The 19,813-nt window shown below is 32.8% G+C and overlaps 1 protein-coding gene across 3 annotated transcripts in view; it reads right to left on the bottom strand.

Moving 5' to 3' along the window:
- The window catches only part of LOC114326149 (beta-arrestin-1-like), a 1,212,937-nt gene that overhangs the window by 271,756 nt on the left and 921,368 nt on the right, over window positions 1-19,813 (bottom strand). For all 3 annotated transcript variants that reach the window (XM_050651410.1, XM_050651412.1, XM_050651411.1), the window contains exon 6: window positions 15,888-16,005. In XM_050651410.1, coding sequence (XP_050507367.1) covers window positions 15,888-16,005 — 118 coding nt within the window. The remainder of the gene's footprint in view (window positions 1-15,887; window positions 16,006-19,813) is intronic.

The following is a 19,813-nucleotide window of genomic DNA, read 5'->3' as shown; positions in this document are numbered from 1 at the left end:
CTTTTATATTTTATATTTCACTTCGCTTCGTCTATTTGTTACCGTGAATTGTCATAATGTCTGAGAAACCGTAAAAACAATACCGTCGTAGTGTATTGGTAAAGCATTCGACTACTCATCGAAAGGTCCTGGGTTCAAATGCCGACAATTGCTGCCTTTTTTTGGAAAGTGGTAAGTATTACAATTAGTTTAATATTTAAATAAAATAAAAATAAACTTTTTAAAGTATTTTATTTGGTTGAAATCACACAATAGAAGTATAACTTCTTCCGTGCGTACAAAGTACACACACATTCTTTTTTCTTATCTTCTATGTGTGCTTTGGTGCGAAACAGAGTGAGTGAAAAAGCTTTGTATCTCCTTACTACTCTTTTTTTTTTAATTTCTGGTTCTTCTGTTCCTTCCATGCTTAATGCACTTCCAGATTTATGCAACTTTCTATGTCAGCTTTTTTATCTTTTGAGTATTTATTTTTATTCCGGTCTCTTTTGCCCTTGTTTTTAATCCTGAATATGTTTCTGTTGTCTCTTTTTTTGCGGACGTACATCTGCTGCCATTAGCATATATGCGGCATTATGTCCGGATTTATTTCTAAGGAAATTAGCGTTTACTTCCTATGTATATTTAAATGTTTTATCACATATTCGAAAGATAATACAAAGACAAAACATACACGAAAGAAATGATTGTGAAAAACAATAGTTTTAAATACCTACGATTGGTATTACAGAGTAATGGAGAAATAGATGGAGACGCATGCAGTAGAATTAGGGTGGATGGATGAAGTGGAAAGAAGCGAGTGGTGTGTTGTGTGACAGAAAAATTCCAATGAAGCTGAAGGGAAAATTCTATAAAACAGCCATAAGACCGGCTATGATGTACGGAACTGAATGCTGAACAGTGAAAAAGAAAGAGGAACAACGAATGCATGTGGCGGAAATGAGGATGCTTAGATGGATGATTAGAGTAACAAAGAAGGATAAAATTAGAAATGAGTATATTAGGGGAAGTCTAGGTGTGGCACCAATTGATGCCAAAATGATAGAGCATAGATTAAGATGGTTTGGTAATGTTCAACGTCGAAACGTTAGTCAGCCAATACGAAGAATAGCTAAAGTGCAGATTCCTGGAAGGATTAGGAGAGGAAGGCCAAAGAAGACCTGGGGAGACGATAAGACAGGACATGTTGGTAAAGGAGATTAACATTGATATGACCCAAGATAGAATTGTGTGGAGAAATGCAATTAGGGAAGCTGACCCCGCATAGGGATAAGGCAAAGAGAATGCTGATGATCACATATTCGAAAGACATGTTGAATAGTCTCGCTACGAGCTGGTTTTCTTGATTTAACTCTGTCATTATTGAGAAGTTTTCAGTGAGAGCTCATTTTTGTTATCCTGACAGTTGCTATTGAAGGGTCCACTGTTGCTTTTACAGTATTTAAGCTATGCAGTATTTGATAGAACTTGTGTTTATTGTTGTGTTGTGTTGAGTTGAGTCATAGGCCAGTTGCAAATCTATGAATATGTTGTGGACATCAATGTCGTATTCATAAGATTGTTTAGAATATGTTTCACTGTGAATAGGTCAGTTGTAGATCTTATTTTTAATAATTTATGCTGATATTGCCTGTTTTATTTTCGGTGCCCCCCACTTACTCCAATTTCCTGTATGTTCATAAGATCTTCATCTTCTTGTGTCCCCAAAGAGAATGGAAATCAAGTTTACAGATTGATTTCTCTTGGTTATCTGCCCTTCTTGACTTCTGTGCAAATTTGTTTGGAGTTTGTACCCTTCCATTAAATTGCGCAGATATTTATACACTCCCATTTTATCGTTGTTTTGAATATTTTCTCCAATTGTTACTATATTATTGTTTTTCCAGTTTTCTTTTTTCTGTCCTGAATATTTTATTGGCGCTGTCTTGTATCCTCATAGATTGCTCTTCTTTCTCTGGTTCTCCTTTCCATATTTCTCTCGTCTTTTTGATTCTTTTTCTGAATTATACAGAGTTCTGTTTACAACTTGTATATTATACACATTTTTGACTAGAATTTAAAGTAAAATATAGGTTGTTCCTTGTACTATTCAAATACCAAAGTTGTTGTTCACTTCCGGTATAACCGGATGAGGCATGTCAGTCTAAATTTTTTCTTTAAGTTTGTCATAAATTGTTATCCCCTTAAACCAATTTTCATAAAATGTCGTCTAAGTACTTTCCGATATAAGTATATCATATCTATGTAGTTAGTGTAACATCGTCATCAAACACCTTGTATGCCTGTGTTATCATTATGACTAAGGCAAATAAAATTAAATTTTTTCAAGAACTTTTCAAAAAAACTTGTTTTGATTATCAAAATTAATAATTTGTATTCTGGGAATAATTTGTGAGTTGGAAATCACAACTTTAACCGTCGTTCTCGTTAGCGAAATTATTCCGATTCGATTTTTTTGCAAAAATTTACTCAAAAAGAGGTCCTTATAACATATCCACAGGGTGCCGGGCGGTGCCGTGATCGAAAAATTGTTTAAACAATTTGTTTTAAACAAATTCATAAAAAAAATTATTTTTTCTACGAGCGTGCAAAAATGTCTAGAAAGTTTTACTTTTCCGCACGCGTGTTACTTTTCCGCACGCGTTTTAGTTTTCCGCACGCGTGTTAATTTAGATATGTTAATATGGCTTTAAAGTAATTATAATACATGCAATAAACTAATATTTAGGTATTATTTGCTAATTTATTTTAAATATATCTTATTGTGTTCATGTTTTAATGAAATTAACGCGAGAATTCGATAAAATAAAATAATTTTGACATAATATTTGAAAGTCAAATCAGTAGACAATAACAATGGTTTTGGATCGTCGTTATGGAAACCAAGATCGTCGTCATGCTAACCAATTATGCCGAAACTTTGGTTTTGGCAACCTTGTCAAAGAATTAATTTGTGTATGTATTTTCAGTAGTAATTGCACAAGAGCTCTGAAATTATTGAATTTTTCCCGAGTGACACTTTGACAGTTTTAATTTCACGAGCCGAAGGCGAGTGAAATTATGTCAAAGTGTCACGAGAGCAAAAATTCTATATTAATTTCAGAGGTCGAGTGCAATTTGTTGCGATTATTTCATGAATAAAACTGTTCAAAACCAAACTTTTATTGTAATTTATTTATGTAAGTACCATTAAACACACAGTTTTTATAAATATTTGACGATTGAAAGTCATCACTTTTATAATTTTTAAAACATTATTTGTCATTAATTTCACTGAATGTATTTTTTCGTAGCAACGAAGGGCATCTGACGTAATATACTTAACGACGGGAGATTATCAAAAATTATCGATTTAATTCAGAATTCTGTAGCTTTCTATTGGTCAGAATCTCCTATGAATGAAATAATCATATTAATTAAATTAATTGATTAAGATTTGATAATTTTTTAAAGACTCGTAGAAAAAATATTGTTCCTAACGCTTGCAGAAAGTCTCTTTTCCGCACTCGACTGCTTGCCGAACTCCCGCTTCGCGTCGTTCGGCAAACTGCAGTCGCGTGCGGAAAAGTAGGACTTTCTGCACTTGTTAGGAAATAGCTATTTGTATAACAAGGGAGGAAAGTGTAACTTTTCCTCCCGAGAATGAAGTTTACTGCCCGACGCGTAGCGGAGGGCAGTAATCATTCAAGGGAGGAAAAGGCACTTTACTCCCATGTTATACATATGGTTTTTCCACCTTCCTCAAATAACAGGTCATTTTTTCATTTTTACTTAATTTATTTATGTAACTAACCGACAAAATTTATTAGAACTAAAACAACAAGTAGGTACAATATAACTGTCAACTGTCAGATATAAGTCAAATTATTAATGTAAACATTGTTAAATCAAAATAACAATTTACTGTTTTTTACCATTCTGCAAAATACAGGGTGTTTTATAAATAAACGTTAAAATGTATAGATACTTCGTAATAGAAAATAGATATTATACAGGGCGTCAATAAGTTATATTTTATGACTGAAATACCATGACGTCACTTTTACTTTTCCTCCCTAGGGAGGAAAAATATTTTCCTCCCTAGGGAGGAAAAGTACAACTTTGCTCCCTACAAACAGGTCCGGGAAAGTATACTTTCGGTAGAGGTAGGTGGAAATAGTATATTGTGCAACAAGTGCAGAAAGGTACTAATTTCTCACGAGTTTGAAAAGTTGCGGTACGAGCGCAAGCGAGTGCCGCAATTCAAACGAGTGAGAAATTACCTTTCTGCACGTGTTTCACACTATACTTTTTCTACAAGCACAGTTTTTCCTAAAAATAAAAATCACAATTTCCAAACGACGATTAATTATAATAGGTACCTATGTGATAAATTTTAAACTGTATTTAAATAATACCTACTAATCAATTTAAATTCCTTATACCTAAATAAATTGCACAGAAATCAGTTAAAAAATTAATGCACTGCCTTAATTTGTTTAAATTTAAACAATTATTACACATTATTGACATTATATTTATGCAGTCACGGATTTACACAAAACCTACTTCATTCGACGTCTCTTGCACAGGTTGCTAAATCCTTATTGGTTATTTGATAATTATAAAATGTTTAATAAGAATAAAATTGTAAAATAAAACAGTTGTAACATCGATAATTTAGTTTCTATGCTATAGTTAAATATAATAATTGTCTTATAGGTTATATATTTGTCTAAAGTTTAACCACGGATGTAAACAGAATATAACGTTACTCAGAATGCGGTAGTCCACGGATGTAAACAGAATATAACGTTACTCAGAATGAGGTAGTCAACTGTGCAGAAAAGAACTTTGCGGCACAGAAACGTCACTTTGCGGCACAGAAACGTCACTTTTCTGCACACTAATGTCAAATATCTTATACTGTGAGAAAATATCAAGTTTGCTAACATAAAACCGTGCAGAAAAGTGCACTTTGAATAGTGGTTGTAGAAAATAGTATATTGTGCAACAAGTGCAGAAAGGTACTAATTTCTCACGAGTTTGAAAAGTTGCGGTAGGAGCGCAAGCGAGTGCCGCAATTCAAACGAGTGAGAAATTACCTTTTTGCACGTGTTTCACACTATACTTTTTCTACATGCACAGTTTTTCCTAAAAATAAAAATCACAATTTCCAAACGACGATTAATTATAATAGGTACCTATGTGATAAATTTTAAACTGTATTTAATTAATACCTACTAATCAATTTAATTTCCTTATACCTAAATAAATTGCACAGAAATCAGTTAAAAAATTAATGCACTGCCTTAATTTGTTTAAATTTAAACAATTATTACACATTATTGACATTATATTTATGCAGTCACGGATTTACACAAAACCTACTACATTCGACGTCTCTTGCACAGGTTGCTAAATCCTTATTGGTTATTTGATAATTATAAAATGTTTAATAAGAATAAAATTGTAAAATAAAACAGTTGTAAAATCCGTAATTTAGTTTCTATGCTATAGTTAAATATAATAATTGTCTTATAGGTTATATATTTGTCTAAAGTTGTACCACGGATGTAAACAGAATATAACGTTACTCAGAATGCGGTAGTCCACGGATGTAAACAGAATATAACGTTACTCAGAATGAGGTAGTCAACTGTGCAGAAAAGAACTTTTTCTACAACCACTATTCAAAGTGCACTTTTCTGCACGGTTTTATATTAGCAAACTTGATATTTTCTCACAGTATAAGATATTTGACATTAGTGTGCAGAAAAGTGACGTTTCTGTGCCGCAAAGTGACGTTTCTGTGCCGCAAAGTTCTTTTCTGCACAGTTGACTACCTTATTCTGAGTAACGTTATATTCTGTTTACATCCGTGGACTACCACATTCTGAGTAACGTTATATTCTGTTTACATCCGTGGTTAAACTTTAGACAAATATATAACCTATAAGACAATTATTATATTTAACTATAGCATAGAAACTAAATTATGGGTGTTAAAACTGTTTTATTTTACAATTTTATTCTTATTAAACATTTTATAATTATCAAATAACCAATAAGGATTTAGCAACCTGTGCAAGAGACGTCGAATGAAGTAGGTTTTGTGTAAATCCGTGACTGTATAAATATAATTTCAATAATGTGTAATAATTGTTTAAATTTAAACAAATTAAGGCAGTGCATTAATTTTTTAACTGATTTCTGTGCAATTTATTTAGGTATAAGGAATTTAAATTGATTAGTAGGTATTAATTAAATACAGTTTAAAATTTATCACATAGGTACCTATTATAATTAATCGTCGTTTGGAAATTGTGATTTTTATTTTTAGGAAAAACTGTGCTTGTAGAAAAAGTATAGTGTGAAACACGTGCAGAAAGGTAATTTCTCACTCGTTTGAATTGCGGCACTCGCTTGCGCTCGTACCGCAACTTTTCAAACTCGTGAGAAATTAGTACCTTTCTGCACTTGTTGCACAATATACTATTGCGGCACAGAAACGTCACTTTGCGGCACAGAAACGTCACTTTTCTGCACACTAATGTCAAATATCTTATACTGTGAGAAAATATCAAGTTTGCTAACATAAAACCGTGCAGAAAAGTGCACTTTGAATAGTGGTTGTAGAAAAATAACTATTATTTCGAACAAATTTTTTTAGATAATTTGGGTCGACTGAGCAAAAAAGGTCCCTTTTTATTTTTCTCTAAAATTGATTTTTGTCTAGTTTTACGCGATTTAAAATTTGAAAAATGCAAAAATGGACATTTTCTAGGCTTAATAACTCGATTAAAAATTATATTATGAAAGTCATTATTTTATGTCATTGTTTTATTACAAAGCTGTAATTTTTAATTATTAACAAGTAGCGCTATAGTCCAAAATGTATCGTCGCCCCCGTTAGATAAATTATTCCGATTCGATTTTTTTTTTGTAAAAACTTATTCAAAAAGAGGTCCTTATAACAAATCCACAGGGTGCCGGGAGGTACCGCGGTCGGAAAATTGTTTAAACAATTTTTTTTAGACAAATTAAAAAAATCATTTTTTTCACTTCGTATAAATTGTTTTTAAATTATATTGGTCATTCTGAGCAAAAAAGGTCACTTGTGATTTCTCTCTAAAATTGATTTTTGTCGATTTATACGCTATTTAAAATTTGAAAAATGCTAGCGCGCTAATTTTTAATAATTAAAAGTAATAGCGTTGTAATAAAATAATGACAAAAAGTTCTTCAGGATCTTGAAGAAGGTGTTTTGAACCTTGATTTGGTCACTTTCTGACTTTCATAAAAATAATTTTTGATCGAGTTATCAAGCCTTGAAAATGGCCATCTTCACATTTTTCAAATTTTAAATCGTGTAAAACTGGACAATAGTGAATTTTAGAGAAAAGCTACAAGAGATCTTTTTTGCTCAGAATGACCCATATAATCTAAAAAAGATTTGTGCGAGGTGAAAAAGTGGTTTATTTGAATTTGTTTAAAAAAAATTATTTAAACAATTTTCTGACCGCGGCACCTACCGGTACCCTACGGATTTGTTATAAGTATCTCTTTTTGAGAAAGTTTGTGCAAAAAAAAACGAATCGGAATAATTTTACCAAATTGGCAAAATTACTTACTAAAATCACTAGCCAGTTGTGTCTGAGTTTAGCGAACCGACTATAACAGCTTTGTAATAAAGCTATGACAGGATCTTTCTTTCTTCAGGATCTTGAAGGAGGGATTTTAAACTTTGATTTTGTAACTTTATGACTTCCATAATATAATTTTTAATCGAGTTATTAAGCCTTCAAAATGGCCATTTTTGCATTTTTCAAATTTTTCATCGCATATAACTCGACAGCAATACATTTTAGAGAAAAATGACACGAGACCTTTTTTCTAAGAATCACCCAAATTATATAAAAAAAGTTGTGAAATTGTTAAAAAAATATGATTTAAACAATTTTTTGACCACGGCACCCGCCAGGCACCCTGTGGATTGGTTATAAGGACCTCTTTTTGAGTAAGTTTGTGCAAAAAAGCAAATCGGAATAATTTCGCTAACGGGGGCGACGGTACAGCCCCGCTTATTAATTATTATTTCAAAATACCCTTTTTTATAAAAACCAATCTAATTTTTGCTTCAAACTAATTTTGCTAAGTCTAGTCTTCTTATATTCTCCAAGTTCATCTTATTAGTAAATACCCAAGTTCTTAATTAAACCAACTAGTTCGTACTTCTCCAGAAATTCCCTGCTTTAATTTGAGATCATGCTTGGACGAGGTGCAGCGTCTTCTGGATCCTCTTATCTACTTAATTATCTGACGTTTCTGTTTGAAATAATTGTACTTACTCAGTTTCATTTCGCGACTTAATTTCAAAATCAGTGAAATTCTGCGTGTATTTTACTAGCAATATACAGGAACTTTTCATTTGTTATCAAATTCTACTCAAAATAAAATACATTTTTAATTTTAGATAAGTATTTTTAGTAGCCAACTATTTATTTATTTAAATTATAAAAGTTAACAAAACCTGTCGGAACTTCATATAATAGGTCACTATTGACTAAAATTTCTTCTTTATGCCCTATGTTTTATGCCTGGGGCTATGCTTCTAGAGTGTTCAAAGTCAATTTTGTGACCTGTTTGAAGATGATGTTGGTCTAGAGTTGAAATTAAATCGGAATTGCGAACATAATATAATATGGTATGTTCATAAATCTTATTTTGGATTTTACGATTGGTTTGGCCTATGTAAGATGGGGGGCAGTCTGCCGAAGAAATTTCAGAAACTCCATGTTATTTATTTGGGAAGTTGTCATTGACTGATCGGACAAGGGATGCAAGATTTTGATGGGGGGTAAACATTGTCTTCCTAGGGATTTGAGAATTTTCTCGATTTTGTCAGTAACATCTTTGATGTAAGGAAGGAAAGCTTTCGTATGATAAGGTTCTGCGTCTTTGGGTTGAGATTAGCGGGAGATTGAAATTTGTGAATGCTCCTATCGATGTGATTTTCACGGTATCCGTTTTTTATGAAGGCTTGTTTAAAAAAGAGAGCTAAGTGGCTAGATCTACTTGCACCATCGCAAAAATGTCTAAGTGGGGGAAACTGGTACCAAATAGCACAAACGAGGAGGGGGAGGCCTTTGTCCAGGAGTAGATGCAAACAAGATAAAGAAGAAGCAGAATAATATCTGATATAAATAGAACAACTTTTCCAAACAAAATTACTTAAAAAAAGCTTTAAAAAGTCCCAAATTAATAAAACTGTTTTTTATTTTTTGTTTACTTATTCATACAACTGTCCGTAATAAAATGAAAGATACGATTTTTATAGATTGTCGTGATTACTCCCTTTCCTCATTAGATTAACGAATCTGAAGCTATTAACTTTTTCATCCGATTGAAGTAAGCCGGTTGCCCCTTGTTAGAAATTCTTACCTTTTAGTTTTTGATTGGAAAATTAGGGCCAAGTTTAAATCATTAATTATCAGTTTTATTAAGAAAGTTTTTAACGAAAAGGGCAGCGAAGAGGATTGAAACGTTTTTTTAATTAGACGAGTTAAAACTGTGCGGAGTTGATTAAAATGCCCGAAGAAGTAATATTTATGGCAAGGAACAAACTAATTTGTAAATAAATACAAGGTAAACTTTTAATTTCAAAAATTGTATTTAAATTTTGAAATCGGCTATTTCATCAAAATTAATTGAAAAACATATGTTTAGTTGATTATGAATATAAAGCACTTAATGATAGCACGTCGAAAATTGAAAATTTAACGAGGTGTTTCAAGACGTACTTACACCATACATACAGGGTGTAACAAAAAGGCAGCCCATAAATTAAATCACTTATTTTGGGATGAAAAGTAGTTTGATTGAACCTAACTTACCTTATTACAAATGTGCACAAAAAAAAGTAACAACCCTTTGAAGTTACAAAATGAAAATCGTTTTTTTTTCAATAAATCGAAAACAATTAGAGATTTTTTTATTGAAGATGGACATATGACACTCTTATGACAGGAACATATTAAAAAAAATGACAGTGAAATTTGTGCACCCCATAAAATCTTTATGGGGGTTTTTTCCCTTACCCCCCTCCCTCCCCAAACTTTTGTGTACGTTCCAATTAAACTATTATTGTGGTACCATTAGGTAAAAACAATGCTTTTAAATTTTCTTGCCTCTTAGTACTTTTTCGGTAAGCCAGATAAGGTTATTCACGTTCAACGTTATGTAGGTTGAACAATTAACCAGATCATTACACTACTACAGATCCTCGAGTTTAACATAGCTACTTACCACATTTTTTTATTTTAACGCGGCATACGACGGTGTCTTAAGACCTAGTCTGTACAACGCTATGAATGAGTTAGGAATTCGAAAAAAACTCATACGTATGATAATAGTAACAGTGGTGAAGATGCTATCAGCAGTAAAAATCCAAAACGACTCGTTAACCCCATTTGAAATACATAGGGGTTAAGGCAGGGAGATGCGCTGTGAGCTTTTTAATGTAGCCTTAGAAAAAGTCGTACGGGACGCTAATTTAGATAGCAGGGGAACAATATTTAATAGATCAGTCCAAATCCTAGTATATGCAGACGACGTGGATAATATAACAAGAACCAGGGTAAGACTGCGGAAATCCTAGCCGAGCTAGTAGCAGCAGCAGAACGAATGGGTCTACATATAAATCAAAATAAAACCAAATTCATGGCGACTAACACAAACACAAGAGCTGGAAATATTGACGCTGATATAATCAGCAATGACCAAAACTTCAAATCGGTCAAAGAGTTCATATATCTAGAGACATCGGTTAACCACAATAGTAACACATCAGGGGAAATAAAAAGGCAAATAATAATTGCAACCAAGTGTTATAGTCGATTAGCTAATCTGAGACACAACTGTCTACACTAAAATCACAATAAATATGCACTAGAAATAGACAAGCACGAGGAGCATTCCCAAATCATGATTTGGGAGTGCTCCTCGAACATTCAACGTGTCTTGGTTTTGTGATTTTAGTGTAGACAGTTGTGTCTCAGATTAGCAAATCGACTATATTATGGTCTATTAAAGTACTTAGCTAACAAACGTCTGTCTCAAAAAAACTCGTATAAAGGTACAATTCCGACATCGACGGCAACTGCAGACGGCAGTTGTAGTTGTCGCAATGACAGACGTCACTACTTTGCACTATTAATCTGTATGAGACTGATTCCGACATCTGACTGCAGTTATTGTTGTCCGGCAGAACGTCAGTTGCTAATAATTATACAAATTAATACAAAGTAAATACGTATGTCATGGCAACAACTTAACTGCCATCTGCAGTTGCTGTCTGCCGCCTGCCGTCGATGTCGTAACGTACCTTAAGGCTCTATAGAACATTGATAGTCCCCGTTATCACATATGCATCAGAGGCATGGACGCTAACTATAACATGAATCCGCTCTATCGACTTTTGAAAGAAAGATGCTACCCAAGATATTCGAAGCGGTCTGTGAGAACGGAATATGGAGGGGTAGATATAACTTTGGACTGCAGAATATCTACAAGCATACGTTTGGTGGAAGAAAAGATATTATCACTATAATTAAGCGAAACCACCAGCAGTGGGCAGGGCATGTAGCCCGGTCCCCTGAATCGAACATGATAAAAAAGATTCCAACAGCGCAACTCGTGGGAATGACAAGACGGGGTAGACCAAAGCTGAGGTTGATGGACGTGGTAATAATAACACAAGATGTCGAGCACATTGGAATCGGCAACTGGAAGGTGCAATCAAGTGACAGAACAGAATGGCGTAGAGAGCTTGAGAAGGTCAAGGCTCTCTAAGGGCTGTAGCACCAAGATGATAATGATAAGGAGAAGATTATAGAGGCCTTGTATACCTACATAATATGAAAATTTATTTATAATTTACATTTTTAGGCATGTTTTAAAACATATTCAAAAAGAAGCCACATCTCGATAAAACCTGGCTTGTATAAAAAATACTAACAGGCAAAAAAGTTTTAAAAATATTGTGTCAACTAATGGTACCACAATAATAACTAAATTGGAACGTACACAAAAGTTTGGGGGGTTTAGGGAACAAAATCCCCATAAAATTTTTATCGGGTGCACAAATTTCACTGTTATATATTTTTTACAATGTTCCTATCATAAGAATACCATGTCCATTTTCAATAAAAAATCTCTAATAGTTTTCGATATATTAGAAAAAGATCGATTTTCATTTTGTAACTGTAATTATTAGTGTATATTATTAGTAAAATATACGCAGAATTTCACTGTTTTTGGAATGAAGTTGCATTCCATTTTTGATATTATAAGAGTATTAATGTTGACTTACTATTAGCATTGATTATAGACACGGATCCGTGTGTATAATCAATGCTATTAGTAAGTCAGATTATTATTAGTAATGTTAAGGACATATCCAGAAAACCTAAATTAATACTCGTATAGTTGTAAGTAATGAAATATTTAGCTTTTGTTAATTTCTAATCTTAATAAATTTTCTCCAGAAGATGTCACAAAATAATGAAAAAATATTGAGACAAATGTTTAGATTTATTATGCTGATTTTTTAAATTTCGTTTATTGTATTTTGATAATTCTACAGGTTTTTAATTAAACCTATCAGTTTATTTGTAGTTTCATTGGAATTATCTATTGAGAAGATTGATGACACGTTTATATTGCCCGCTAATTAATTTAATTTGTCTCAATTAACACAATTAAAAGGTTTATTTAGTGAGGTTTTGTTTACTTTGTGTAATGACTAATAATGGTCAGTAAAACGAAATAATAATTTAAATGTTTTTTTATTAATATACAGGGTATAAATTAGAGGGAGACTCCAATATTTCGTGAAACGAACGTTGGATCAAAAAACTGAAAAATACGTAATCAATAATTTTCAAAATCTATCGAATGACACCACTCCCCACTCCACCCATTGGAGGTGGAGTGGGGGGCAACTTTAAAATCTTTAATAGAAACCCCCATCTTTTATTGTAGATTATTGAAAAAGTAAACAAGTTTATCTGGTCTTTTTTCGAATCGTGATAGATGCCGCTGTAATCGTAAAAAAACATAATATGCAGATTGGAAGTAGGCAAACTAATTATTATGGTACCGACTGAATACAGTTTTTTTAAGAATTTTAATTAATAGTAGAATCAGTATCTGCAATAAAAATGGGGTTTCTAGTAAATATTCAAAATTCTCCCTTCTCTACCCCAGGGTGTAGGGTGGGGGATCATGATTGGTGTCGTACGATATATTTTAAAAAAATAATGTACGCTTATTTATCATTTTTTTTTCGTTTCCATATTAAAATTTTCCTAGAGTATAACGATAAACCGTTTTTTTCGATTATAGCGCCATATATACATAATTCTAAAAATGAACCAAAAAAGAGTTACTTATTCTTGTATACTTGACGAATCCAAGTCTACAATAAAAAATGGAGGTTTCTATTTAAGATCGTAAGGGGATCATCTAAGGGGTGGGTTGGGAGTGGTGTTTGGTGTAGTTCGATAAATTTATGAAAATTCGACATTTGAAAATTATGTGAAAATCGTAATTTTCTTTTACAAACTCTGTAGAGGAATCTTCGCACTCTGTATACGAGACTTTGTGTGATTATTTCATGTGTGATCACAGGGATTTTGAAATAAAAAAGGTAATAACTTGTTAAATACCCCCTATAAAAGTGTTATATCCACTTTGTAAGAACAGAAATTATGAGAGGAATATAAATGTGAGAGATATACAGGCTGTCACATTTAAAAAAATGTATGTATGCTTTATCACGTAGTTATAAGTGTCTGTATAATTTGGAATATTATCCAATATATATATACAGAGAGAGTCTGTAAAGTGGAATAAATTCAATATCTCAAATACTAATTGTTTTTTTGGAAAATGCTCAGACCCGTCGATTAGTATTTCAAATTGTCCTTTTTGACATTCAATAATAATGTATACAGGGTGTCCCAATTTAGAGATATGACGTCATCGTCGATTTTCTTAAATGGCAACACTGTCATTTTGATAGCTAATTTGATAGGGTTTGTAAAGTTATACATAACTGCGAAATATCAAATTTTTATTCTCTACCATTTACAAGATAATAGAAAATAACAAAGTTATATCTGTAATTTGGAATATATTCAATAATTAAAATACTAACTGTTTTTTTGAAAAATGCTCAGACCCGTCGATTAGTATATCAAATTGTCCTTTTTGACATATAATAATAATGTATACAGGGTGTCCCAATTTAGAGATATGACGTCATCGTTGATTTTCTTAAATGGCAACACTGTCATTTTGATAGCTATTTTGATAGGGTGTGTAAAGTTATACACAACTGCAAAATTTCAAATTTGTATTCTCTACCATTTAGATGATAATAAAAAATAACAAAGTTATGAAAAAGAAGTAATCAACTAATAATTGAATTTAATTAAGCAAAAACTCATAATGTTGCCCTCAATTATTGTCAAATTGTCAATGGGCAACGTTATGAGCATTTGCTTAATTGAAATAAATAAATTCAATTATTATTTGATTACTTCTTGTTCTTCATAACTTTGTTATTTTTTATTATCTTGTAAATGGTAGGGAATAAAATTTTGAAATTTTTCAGATGTGTATAACTTTACTCACGCTATCAAAATAGCTATCAAAATGATAGTGTTGCCATTTAAGAAAATCAACGATGACGTCATATCTCTAAATTGGGACACCCTGTATACATTATTATTATATGTCAAAAATGACAATTTGATATACTAATCGACGGGTCTGAGCATTTTTCAAAAAAACAGTTAGTATTTTAATTATTGAATATATTCCAAATTACAGATATAACTTTGTTATTTTCTATTATCTTGTAAATGGTAGAGAATAAAAATTTGATATTTTGCAGTTATGTATAACTTTACAAACCCTATCAAATTAGCTATCAAAATGACAGTGTTGCCATTTAAGAAAATCGACGATGACGTCATATCTCTAAATTGGGACACCCTGTATAAATTTTTATTGAATGTCAAAAAGGACAATTTGAAATACTAATCGACGGGTCTGAGCATTTTCCAAAAAAACAATTAGTATTTGAGATATTGAATTTATTCCACTTTACAGACTCTCTCTGTATATGGAGAATATCTTGTCTACATTTTTTCTAAGTAACTCTGTATAAGGATATTCTGTACCATATTGGAATTATCGACAAATGTCACATTGGACTGGATCTCGGGTACCAAAAAAGTTTATTAATAGCAAACTGAAAATTGGTTAATAACGGTGTCTAGTCGGACAAACTTCGAGGTACGGGAACACTGAAACAGAGGAAGTTTTAATTGAGGAACAAGTTACAGATTTCGAACGTCAGGCTACGAAAACGTTCCATGTATTTTGTCGGACATAACTTCCAATTGATTTGTTACCCTTTCATTAAACTCTCATGCAAAAATCAGACTGCTATTTACCACCAATATAATTCTTGTCATTAGACATGCTCTACCTGTCGGACAAATGCCCAACATATTTGTTGGACAATAATTTTTTCATATATTTTATAAAATAAAAAAAAATATAAAGTTTAAAAATAATATAGGTATAAAGTTTGATATTGAATAAACGTAAAAACAACCTAATGGTTTTCACAATCATAAACTTGTCAGGATGACACGTTACACAATGAAAATTACGTTCCACAATTAAAACTTCTCGTGTTTCAATGTTCACATAAATCAAAGTTTGTCCGACTAGACACCGTTAAGCTACTAACAAATTTTCAACTTGTTAGTAACCAAGTTTTTTGGTACGCGGGATCCAGGCCTATAATGTAAATTTTGACTTTGACTTACTTGTAATGGGGTAACCATTTCTTCCACTACTGGAGTAGGTGGGTAAAGCTGAGCTATGCACATAATAGCCTCGTTGCAAAATTTTAAGCCCATAACTTCTTCATCCTCTCTTCCATATCTGTAACAAATAGAGTTTTTTGAGTTTATATATTTGAGTATATTGAGTATAAAGTTTATATTTTTTAATGTAAGCTTTCTTTATTATGTATCTATTAGCGTAAATATTTATAGTAGGGGAACCCAAGCGGGGATTTTTGCAGTTATTCGAGCGCGTCAGTTTATCATCTGGAGAGAAACCTGGTACCCTGCAGATGTACGCCTACCATATATTGGCTCTTAACACAGGGTAGTTCGTTAAGGGGGACCCGAAAAAAAATCTATCCGTAAAAATACTCGAAATTGTCAGATTAAGATAAGGTAAGTTAAGTACATGCAAAAGAGTGTATATTTCAAAAATCTGACGATTTGAGCGGGTCGGAAGGAAATGGGCGAGTCCCAAAGTTTCACAAGAAAACGAATATTTAGCGAAATGAATGACAGATCGAAAAACTAAAAAATACGTCTTCAATATTTTTCAAAAATCTATCGAATGGTACTAAACATGACCCTCCGCGGAGAGGGGTGGGGGTAAATTTAAAATTTTAAATACAAACCCCGCGATATTTCGCCAAATGAACATCAGATCGAAAAACTGCAAAATACACTTTCAAAATGTTTTTGAAAAATCTATCGAATGGTACCAAATATGACCCTCCACGGAGGTATAGTGGGGGTTACTTTAAAATCTTAAAAGGGACCCCCAAATTTTTATTGCAAATTTGGATTCTCTACGTAAAAATAACTAACTTTTATTCGAGACATTTTTTCGAATTATGGATAGATAGTACCATAATCGGAAAAAACGATTGTTGGAAATGGAAAATTAATTAAAAAATTGAAAGCGATCCTTTAAATGAAAAATTTTACTTAACTTATTTTGATTTCATGACCTAATAATCACAATCTAATAGGTCCCCATAACGCTCGAGCGACTGCAAGCATACTTTGCTCCCCTATCATTATATCGGCGCAAATTGTATAATTAAAATTATTTGAAATCATTGTATATCGTTTTAAGTTATTTCATTATACAACAGTGATGGCGAATATTTTGAGCTCGTTGTGTCAAAATCTGAAAAATGGAAACATAATAGTCACTGTGCCTAAAGAGCGGGATCAAAATCAGCGTTTTTAATCGGTTTCCCATAAGAAATAACATGGGCGCATCCACGAAAGTCTACGGCTCATTCTGGTCATTTTACGATCTCCCAGCGAGACCTTGAGGAATACTCGTTTACAGCTTTCGAACGGGAGTACCGTATGAGATCTTTTTGGAAAGGAGAGGGCTAAAGAGTACAACTCTTTAGCCAAGAGGCAGGCTACCAAAAGGATTTTAAGCTAATAGTGCATAAAATGGTTTTACTTTTAAGAACTAGCGAGGAGTCACTAGATATAATTTAAGGAATTGAGTATACTCTATTGGTGGCCAAGCTCCTTGATAGTCAGAGACATTTTTCAAAAATTGAAATTTTTCGCTAGCCGCAATTAAACAATTGTATTTAAAAAGTGTAAGAAAAGGTATAAAATTTTTCTCTCAATGTTTGGATTTCACGAATTTTAAAGTGAAATAAAATGGTTCACATCGTTGTTTAAAATTTGCAAATAATTCTACAAGCAGCTCTTCTAATGTGGGATACTTTGATTCTTCATCATCCTTCCATCTTTTTCTGGGACGGCCTACCGATCTCCTACCGTCTCTCAAAAAGCACTGTCTGTAACACTCTGTCTTCCTCTGATCTTACCACATGACCTGCCTATCTTATCTTAGCTTTTATAACTCTGACGATGTTTTCCACAGTCACCAATTCATCTTTGTTTAAGCGCCTTCTCCACTCTCCTGTCATTTCATCTTTAAAGCCAAATATCATTTTGAGAACTTTCCTTTCAAAAACCAGCAGAATATTTATTTCCCTCTGATGTAGAGTCCATGTTTCACTTCCATATGTAACAATTGGGCGAATAGCAGCAGCTTTTTAGCAGCTTAGATCTTAATAATGATGATCAGGAATATAATGCTATATTTCGATGCAGCTATCCATGCTCAGGCTTATTTTTATATGTGGTTGTCATCTGTGATCATCGCCTGTAGATATTGAAACTTTTTAACTACTTCAAAGTTGTGGTCATTAATATATAGTTATGTCCTGCCATACTCTTGGTCTTGGATTTTTGGCTACTAGCAAGTATTTCGTCTTCTCTTCATTTATTCAAAGGCCCAGACTACATGTTTCTTCATCGATTGTGAAAACATCTCTCTCACGTCTCTTGTAGAATGAGCGACTGCAACCAAGATGATCAGCAAAGGTCAACAATAGTTTTGATCCTCGATTTTAAAATTGCCATGTCAGCTTAGATGATATTTTACTTATTACATTTTCCAAGGTTAAATTGAATAGAAACATGTCAAAATTGAAAGAGACAAAAAATGTCCGTGCCTAAGTGATGTTATACTTAGACTTTTATATTTATTTGTTTTCAGTAATTTAAGATATTTTAAAACATATAAATTAAAAGTTATTCAGGTACATTTATTGAGAGCCACAAAAACTCCTTCAAAGGGCCACATGTGGCTCGCTAGCCACAGTTTGGCCACCCCTGACTCTTTGCCCTATAGCCTATAAGGACCTTAAGTTAATAGTATTTAAACGAATTAACGTCCAGAGATGCATGTATCATGCAATAAGATTTTACGAATAAATCGAAAAGGAAAATTCAAATAAGCTATACCAGTACTAGATCGACTTGTGTAGCAATGGTAGTCTGTGCATAACAGTGGCATGCTATGTAACGTTGTGTATGTGTTAATGTGTTTTTATGTAAGCGTAATAGTAGGAGAGGAAAGTATGCTAAATGTGCAGTCACTCGAGCGCTTTGGGGACCTATTGGGTAGTGAAGAGTAGGTTCTAAAACAAAAAAAGTTAAGTAAAATTTTCCATTTTAGTGGGGACTTTCCATTTTTAATTTACTTTTCCATTTCCCAACAATCGTTTTTTCCGATTATAGCGCCATGTATGCATAATTCGAAAAAATGTTTCAAATAAAAGTGACTTATTTTTACGTAAGGAATCCGAATCTGCAATAAAAAATGGGGGGCTCCTATTTAAAATTTTAAAGAAACCCCCCACGCCACCTCCGTGGGGGTCGTGTTTTTTTTCTAACATATTGAATAGGTGTATTTTTCAGTTTTTCGATCGGATGTTCATTTCGCGGAATATCGCGGAATTCGTATTTGAAATTTACTCCCCACCCCTCTCCGTGGGGAGTTGTGTTTGGTATCATTCGATAGATTTTTAAAAAATATTGAGCACATATTTTTTAGTTTTTAGATCTATCCTTCATTTCGCGAAATATTCCAATTTTTGAAATATACACTGTTTTGCATGCACTTAACTTACCTTATCTTAATCTGACGATTTCAAGTTTTTCTAAGGATAAATTTTCTTTTTCGGCCCTCCCTTAACGAGCTCCCCTGTGTTTAGAGCCAATATATGGTAGAGGTACATCTACAGGATACCAGGTTTCTCCCCATATGATAGTCTGACGCGCTCGAGATACTGCAAAAATCCCCGCTTGGGCTCCACTACCATAAACGTGTATACCGATGTAGGTATGTTCGATGGTTTGGTGATAATGTCAGAATGAGTTAATGGTCTTTATGGCGTGACTCCTTGTTTGATTTTTCTTATTGAACGATAGTTTGTACGTCTTTGTACGCTAAGTCATTTATGTCCTTAACTTAAGGTCCTTATAATACATAGAATATACTCAATTCATTAAAGTATATCTCGTGACTCCTGGTTGGTTCCTTCACGTAAAACCGTTTAGGC

This window comes from Diabrotica virgifera, chromosome 5 (assembly GCF_917563875.1).
Source record: "Diabrotica virgifera virgifera chromosome 5, PGI_DIABVI_V3a".
Lineage (NCBI taxonomy): Eukaryota > Metazoa > Arthropoda > Insecta > Coleoptera > Chrysomelidae > Diabrotica > Diabrotica virgifera.
Note: the sequence above shows the minus strand (reverse complement) of the source record. Positions and strands in the feature narration are given on the sequence as shown.